Genomic DNA, 8890 nt, shown 5'->3' with positions numbered 1-8890 from the left:
AACGGTGCGTAGCAATTTGTTTCTGCTCTCGTGGTTCCCGAAAGTGGCGCCCTCCCCTCGGCCGGGGAAGAATAGTTCGTAGAGGAGATGGCAAAGCGTCGATTTGTTCACGAGACTCGTCTGGAAAAGAATTGGGGGATAATAAAGAACTTTCTTTTTTCTTTTTTTCAATTCATTTTTAACAGTTAAATAATAATATGCATTTTATTATTTATTAATAAATTTCAAGTTACGGATACCAATTTTTTGATATATGTTGTATTATGGAATGTTTCTGTATGGTGTGAATAAAATAAAATAAAATTGGTTACTATAATTACTTGTTTTTGTATGTGAAACTTTAGACAAAATTTTTTTCAGTTTATTACAAAAATGATTATTAAAAAGAATTTATATTAATATATAAATATTAATGAATGGTTATTATCCAAAGAACATATATTTATAATAAAATTTTAATCAAAAGATCTCATTGTTATTTATGAATCAATGTAATATTTTGTTGTAACTTAATGTGTTCAATAAAATTTAGATCATGAATTCAAATGAATAGCTTTATATCCATGTGTATATGTATATCACTATAATTACTTATATTTGTTTGTATGTGAAACTTGAGACAAAATTTTTTTCAGTTTATTATATTTTTTTAATTTAAGTGTTCAATAAAATTTAGATCATGAGTTCTAGTGAATTGGTAGCTTTTTGTCCATGTGTATATGCATATCATTACTATAATTACTTGTATTTGTTTGTATGTGAAAATTTTTTCCAGTTTATTAAAAAAATGATTATTAAAAAGAATTTATATTAACATATAAATATTAATGAATGGTTATTATCTAAAGAACATATACTTATAATAAAATTCTAATCAAAAGATCTCATTGTTATTAGAAATCATTGTTACTTATGAATCAATGTAATATTTTGTTAACTTAATGTGTTTAATAAACTTTAGATCATGAGTTCAAATGAATTGGAAGCTTTTTGTCCATGTGTATATGCATATCATTACTATAATTATATTTGTTTGTATGTGAAAATTTTTTTCAGTTTATTAAAAAAATGATTATTAAAAAGAATTTATATTAACATGTAAATATTAATGAATTATTATCCAAAGAATATATATTTACAATAAAATTTTAATCAAAAGATCTCATTATTATTTATGAATCAATGTTCATGAAAAATTGCAAATATAAACATTTGAATGTTTACTGTAGATTCCTCCAACAAAGAACAATGTTATTTATCTTTGAATTGAAAGAATATATCTCAAATGTAGGTTGGGCTGAACTACATCAGAAATATACAATCACAAATGTCAACTAAATTCTCAAACACAATTGTAAGAAGCTATAAAAACAAAAAGAGTTTCTCATGAAAAATTTCTTTTTCCCCAAAAGAAGATATCCAAAAATGCATCAACGACTTCATAACCTACAGCCTCAGACATCATTCCTCAGGGATGAAATTTATAATTCACACCAGATGAGGATATAAGAACTAGGGTACTCGATTCACTGATAATAAAACCTTAAATTTGGAAAGAACTTATTTGCCCACCCGATATAAAAGACAAAAAAAAATTACCTGGAAATCATCACAGCCCTCCTCCTCGTTCTCGCGCAAACAGCGTAGAAAAACGTTCGAGTTCCCAGCGGAGAAGGATCGCCCCGTAAAATCCTCGACCCCGTTGAACAACTCGTGGAGCAAAGCAGGGACCTTCCTTTCCTTCAGAGTTGCCTCCTCGTTCAGGGCCGTCATCAAGGCGATCAACCGCGCAGGTATCGTCGCCACCCCCTCGAATATCCTCAACGTGCCCTCCTCCCAAATTTTCCAACCCCTTTTGAAGTCCCCTTCGAGACGATCCCTCGAGCACTGGTCCCACAACCTTCCTTGAAAGCGATACGCGAAAATTAGGAAGAAGAACTCGTAGATGGGGCACAGCTCGACACCTTCCCTCCACGAACTGGTCGAACTCTCCTCGCCCCCTGACTCCCTCAACTCCAATATACTCTCGTCCACTCGATGGATCTCCTCCTCCTCGCAGCAATCGTTCCCCCTCCAATCTTCGATCCACATCCCCATCAATCTATCCCTAGCTGTCGAGTTCTGCTCGTGACGTATCGAGGCGATTTTCAGCCTGGTCCTGGACAAGTCGATCGAATCCTCCTCGTTCATCTCCAACTTCCTCGATGCGGATCTCAGTTTCTCGAGGAACGCGATTCGTTCGTGGGAGAGGTGGGGGGAAGGGATGGAGGGGAGGCGGTTCTTAATCTTCTTCCGCAATTTTCGATACTTGTCCCCCCCCTTGTGGAGGTGGAAAAATTGGGTGGAAAAATCGGACAATCGTTGGCTGAGGTGGTGGTTGGAGGAGGGAGGGAGGAGGGCGAACAATCGTCGGAAGGATTTGATCAACCATTTGTAATGGACGGTCAACGAGGAGGTGATCTCGCGCAGATCGAAGAACGTGCCACGCGATCTGTCCACTAATCTCGTAGCTCCTTGATCGCGGAATCTTTTGTACCATTTCAACTCGTCCCGTAACTCGAGATACGTTTTATCGTCTATCGGTAAGTCTCCGTGTTCCAGGATCGTGTCCACGATAATTCGACACTGTTCCGTCACCTCGGCGAATTTCAATATTAACGTCTCGTGTCTCAAGTTGGTCGACAATCTTCCTGAAAGGAAAGGGAAGAAAAATTAAGAGGATTCAATCTTAATTCCTTGTCCTAAGCCCTCCAAGCAACCCTTTTTCGATCGAAAGCAACAACTTTGGACCACAAGATATGTTTTCTTACTATGATAACTTTCAATGCTAGATTAACTATATGGGCATTGATTATACATCTTTTTTTTCTGAAATTTGTCTTTTTGATATATTAAAATGAAATTTTTCTGTAAATTTATTTAAAAAATTAATATTTAATATTTAAAAAATTTATTTAATAAATTTTTTTGTAAATTTATTTGTAAAATTATTTACAAATTATTTTTTTAATTTATTTAAAATCTATAGATTTTTATTCGCTGTTGTCTTCAAATACATTTTTTACATGTAAACTCTGTCTTGAATGTACTTTCTGTATACTTGTTTAGATTTAATACAAATATAGTAGAATCGAAGCTAATATTTTGTTCGTCGTGATGGTCATTGCCTAATTCTTTAGCTGAAAGAGAAAAATTCTTTCGAGATATGTTTACTCTACACTGATGGCTGCCAAATTTAAAAACAATTATAAAACACGTGAAAGGATCCTGAAGGGTATTTCCTTCATTATCGACATCTTTTATTTCACTTTCGCTTTCAGTGTCTGAAATAATGCGCATTCTTTTTCTTTCACAGTATGTATTGCGATAATTTTCACCACTGTTGTCAATCTTCAATTTCGTTGATATTTTCAAATTCTTCCTCACTTTCGCATAATTCGAATTTTATATCAGAATCCGATTCAGATTGGTTTTCATTTATGCTGCTTATTTTTTTATCATTCTTTTTATCAATTTCATATCTTTTGAAAACCATAATTTAGCTCTTAGCTAAATAGGCAAAATATAAATGTAAAAAAATATATTTTTTTGAATAAGTTTTATGATAAAAATAAATTTTTCCTAAACTAGCTTCCAAATAGTTATTTTTTTTTTCTTTTTTTTACAAAACTATTGAAATTATCTCTTGGATCTATGGATCTTGCTTTATAAAATAGTAAGACAGATTCACTTACAAAAATCACCATTGAAAGGATTATTTGTTATCATATCACAATTGTAAACAACTCATTTGATTATATATTTATTGCTAAACAATCGTCATTTGCTTGGTATTGTTTTCTCTTATTCATTGTTATTTCATTTTTCTTATTTCCCAATAATTGATCCATATAAATTAACGGATTTTCATAAAAATAAGTATACAACATCTAGAAATAATAAAATATAAATGTTCCAGAGAAAACAAAGAATAAAAATATATATTATATTATTATATTATTAAGAAACCAATACGTAACCAATACGTAATATCTAAAGAATAATATTTGCATATTCAGAATTTTTAAGCATAAAATCGAAAATCGCGCATAAAACTTTTATACTTTAATATCTTACGTATCTTCACCTTCACTAAAGAAAGAGAAATTTATTATGAATATTAAAGTCTATATTGTTGTTTTGTGTGATATTTTATGAGGCAATTACCAAGATGCATCCTCAGGTTTGCCAGAGCAAGCAGAGCAATATTTCGCGCACTATTTCATCAATAAAAAATAGTTTTAAAAAATGTAATGGTTCATTTATATTCGAAGATACTTGCAGATTTTTCGCCGGAAGAATACAAATTGTATTCTTCTTCTGTATATTTTCCGGGTTCTCTACGTTATCCATTTGGAAGTTCTTCTGCGATATCTTCGCTTGTAAATCTATCACATTCACTGTCTTATTATTATTTTTCACTCTCTTATATGTCTTATTTCATCTTCGTCATTCCTCTCTCTTTACGAATAGAAGCAATTTCAATAACGAAAAATCAAAGTCGTTCTCGCTCGAACTAATTTCATTTTACCGTATTCCACAAAACACTTTGAAAATAATATTTCTATTCCACTGTCGAACTCGAACTAACGCCGAAAATATAGTTCGATCCACGGTCTAATTTCAGATAAAAGAATCTAAACCATTCGACAGTACATTATTCTAACCTTTATATAAGATTACACGTAAAGAGGTTAGGAATCTATTTGTGAAGCGATATTCTAAAAAGATAGAACGTAAATTAATATTGTTGCCGTTCGAATCGAGTGATGGCGCTGGAGTAGTGCAAAGTTAATTTAAATTGTTAATTTTATTTCTTTTTTATTTATATATATATTTTTTTTTCAAACTCACCCGAGGAGACGGCGGACGAATATTCCTCCAATCGAATGACATCTTTGTCGTCGTCTGTGACGTTTCTACTTTTTCCCGATTGGTGATCGAGAATCATCGATTGAAAGTAGAGCTTAATGGACAAATTATTAGCGAGCGTGGAACGTTCGATCAAGTACAATGGAACGTCCGAACCGGATTCGAATAAAAGTTTCGAGTTCTCCACTTTCTTGGCCAAACATTCGTTCATTCTTTCCAATTCGTCCAACTCGTTCTTCGAGAAAATGTTCGAGCTCCATAATCGTCTGATGGGTAGATCGTCTATGGAAGAACGTTCGTAAAAGTCGAGTAGAAGATGTTTCAAAAACTCCTTTGTATCTGTGATGGGAGGTTCATCGAACAAATCTCTAAGATCGATTTTCTTTGGATCGTCCCTGGAAAAATGAACAAACGAATTCTTTGATTTCTTTGATCGAGAAAAAATTGAAATTTCGTTATTAAAAATATTGTTAGGTCTTGTGAAATTGTATATTTATATTTTCCACACGTTAGAAATTTTTATCCTATTTTCAAATATAATGATACTATTATTTTAATTGACAAGCATAGGGTATAAATGAGAAAAAAATGAGTAAAAATATTTTTCGTGAATTTTATATCGAAATAAACATGAAATAATTATTTACTTCTCGTAACATAAGTCTTTCGAATCGCGTTATAAATTACTGTTCTCTTTGAACATTTTAACCAAGTCTCGCGATGAAGATTTTAAAGAGAAAGGGGAAACTGTATTAATGACTTGGAAGTTTCTTAAGTGTCTCCAATCTTATTTTCATCAAATTTCTCGTTGAATCGTTCCATTAAAGATTCTCTCGTTTGAATAAATTAAAATTCAAGATATCGTTTCTTCGTATATCATTTTTAACGAATAGTTCGAATTTTATCTTAATCTCGACGAAAAGAAAAAGAAAATACGTTAATGGATATCGAGAACAATCCTCAATTTTTTTACAATTATTAGACCATGAAATTGCCATTTTTCTTACAATATATGATTTCAGCGCGAAGAAATTCTTCGAATGCTGCGATTCCAATTTCTCGAGTGTCCAATATTTTATTTTATTTAAAAACATTTCGATCGTCGAAGTGCCCGGCGAGTATGATGAATGGGTATATTAATATTTCGTGTTTCGATTCGACTAATTTTTGGTAGAGTGGTTTGCGATGCACAAAAACAAGTCCACGTCTATCGGCCAATGCGAGTTGTTTCTTAATCGATTTCTTGGCAGTAGAATGTCGCCGTTACGGTATCTCTTCGATTCGAAAAAGAGCAACGAATCGTTCCCTTTACGGGCTGCCGTCCAGTCGCCGTGACTTTTTTCGGTCGTAACGATGCCTTCGACACACGTTTAGGATTTTCATTGGCGTCAAACTGTTGTTCGAATCGCGTACGATTATCGTGCGATATACCGTTACAGATTACGATTCCGTTTAAAAACGAAGCTTTACGCGACGAGCGCATTTCCAAACGCCGCAACTTTCGATCCTCCGTCGATTGACGCGCCACCTATTTTTCCACTTGTTTTCGCTTCACCGTGCACACTCAAATGTGTGAAAACCGTCTCGTTTGAAACGTGTCCAACTTCGCGAGTATTCGTTCGTGGATCAGCTTCCACTTTGTCTTTCGACTTATCTTCGTTCGATATGAATTTCGGTCTATCTCGAGGCACGTTTTCAAGATTCTCATTTCCAGACTTGAATTTTTCAAAGCAAACATCGAACGGTCCTCTCGTCGATAGAATCCTCCTCGAAAGCTAATCTAATATTTCGATACGCTTCAGCTGACGTTTAAGCTTAAACTTATATAGGAATAATATTGTAAATTCGTTCGATAACATTGTATCGTTCGCTTCTCAGAAAACAGTTAAACCAACAACAAAAAGAACTTATTACGCAAAGGAGATATAAGAGGACAATGTGAAAATATGTCGAACAAAATATAGGTTAAGTAGAGTTTACAAGTCGCGCTTGATTGTGTCATTCTTTTTAAAATTGGCAACTTTATACGATACAATATGATAATGATATATACTTTGAAAATAACGTCATTGATTGTCTCAAAACGAAATATTATTATTCCACATTTTCGATTTATATTTTAATACGAATATTACGAAAAAGAAACTAGAAAAAGACATGGAAAATTTTTACCTTTCTCTTCTTTTCTTTTCCACTTTCGAGTAGAAGAATAAACAAATTTCGAATTCTCCTTTTACCTGAGCTTTTCCACGGCAGACTTCAAAAGGAATCCTTGCTGCTTGATGATCGCCAGCCTCGAGTTCGTTCGAAGATCGCGCAATCTCAACGTGAGAGCGTCGAGATCGTAACAGAAATGGACTCGTTCTCCGTTCTCCTCGTTCCTCTCGGACAAAATTTCCTCGATTTTTCCCCAAGCTTGATGCCTCGATCCCGCGTCGAACGTGCCACAAAGCTCACGACACGAGTTCCTCAACGATCTTTCGAATGAGAATCCCTTCGACATCTGTCGGCTGGTGAACGAAGCAACTTGCAACATTTCGTTCAATCTGTACCGATTGTCGTACAATGATCGATGAATTTCCAGGATCGAATTACGATGGGCCCAGTTCCAGATCCCGCAGTTGTTCAACAAAGATACAACGTCTAATCGATTGAGGGGCCCGTGATTTTGAGGAGTCAGTATGCTAATTTCTACGCCTCTGTTTCGCATAGCTCTGAAATATACGAAAAGAAATTATGTTATTTCGTACATTTCGTACAGTGCGCTCGATCGATAACGATTAATGTTATCAACCATTTGCGTTCGATGAATTTTTTAATCGAGACGATTTTATATAATTTTCCAATAGAAGAATAAAGATAATAAAGTAAGAAATCGAATTCATTATTATTATTTGGTGATAATCTAACTCGAGTTATCGGATGAAACGCCGCGCAGTGATTCGAAATTTTTTTTTTTTTATTATTTTAACTTTTGGAAAAGAATATTACTTTTTTATTATAATTTATTGTTTCGTTAAAAATATATATATAAAATATAAAAATATAATTAATATAGAATAGAAGAGAAGATACAAATAATATATAAAGAATATATAAATATATAAATATAAATAGAAAAAAAAATTAATAAATGCTCAAGTAAAAAATGAAAAGGACGAAATTATAGTTTTTTAAATATGGACTATAATATTAAAAATATACTAGTTTTATTACACGTTACATCGAAACAATTATTTTTTTTATAAATTCGAAAATGAATTTCATCCACTTTTAACATTTAATTTCTCAACTGTTGAAAATCGATTATCGATTATCGATTAATTCTCTATATACGCGTATTTTATTTAATTTGTAAACGTTTAAAAAGAGGATTAAAAATTTTAATGCACAACAGTTTTACAATTATTATTATATATATATCGTTATATAATTATTATTATACTTATTATTATATATATTATATATACATTATTATAAATTGTTACATCGAAACAATTCGAATCTTTACAAATTCGAAAAAATTAAATTTCGTCCTTCCACTTTTAATTATATCGAACCACAGTGCATCGCGAGACTCTCTCGATCGAAAAAACTTAATATTTTAAAATTCTATCCAATTGCTCCCTACGCAATTCACGTTTTAATAATCGTTTCACGAGGAAACGAATAGATAAATCGTAATAGGATTACAATAAATAATCGTAATAATTGTTTGACCATCATATATCGACGATGATCGAAACGATTCCACTTGCCTGGATATCTCCCCGTGGCGTGGATCCATAGCGAGGAACAGGCGAAAGTCCTTGTGAGGTGTCACCGTGAACACGTCCCCATTCTCATCGACACCCTTCTCGCCGATCGTTAGCGCGCCGTTCGGTTCCAGCAACCCATTCAATCGATCCAAAATTGCCGGGCTGCAGAGATTCACCTGGTCCAGCAGTAACCACGTGCCGTTCCTCAGGCACTGGAACGC

At 33.3% G+C, this 8890-nt stretch overlaps 1 protein-coding gene across 1 annotated transcript in view; it reads right to left on the bottom strand.

The window, feature by feature from the left end:
* Positions 1–8890, bottom strand: part of LOC102670698 (midasin) — a 115876-nt gene that overhangs the window by 9225 nt on the left and 97761 nt on the right. The window contains exons 10-14 of the mRNA XM_031513570.1: positions 8670–8881; positions 7149–7625; positions 4894–5306; positions 1600–2690; positions 1–120 (exon numbers count right to left, since the gene is read on the bottom strand). Coding sequence (XP_031369430.1) covers positions 1–120; positions 1600–2690; positions 4894–5306; positions 7149–7625; positions 8670–8881 — 2313 coding nt within the window. The remainder of the gene's footprint in view (positions 121–1599; positions 2691–4893; positions 5307–7148; positions 7626–8669; positions 8882–8890) is intronic.

Source organism: Apis dorsata, unplaced genomic scaffold, assembly GCF_000469605.1.
Source record: "Apis dorsata unplaced genomic scaffold, Apis dorsata 1.3 scaffold_41, whole genome shotgun sequence".
NCBI classification, from domain to species: Eukaryota; Metazoa; Arthropoda; class Insecta; order Hymenoptera; family Apidae; genus Apis; species Apis dorsata.
This window is presented reverse-complemented; position numbering and strand designations above follow the sequence as displayed.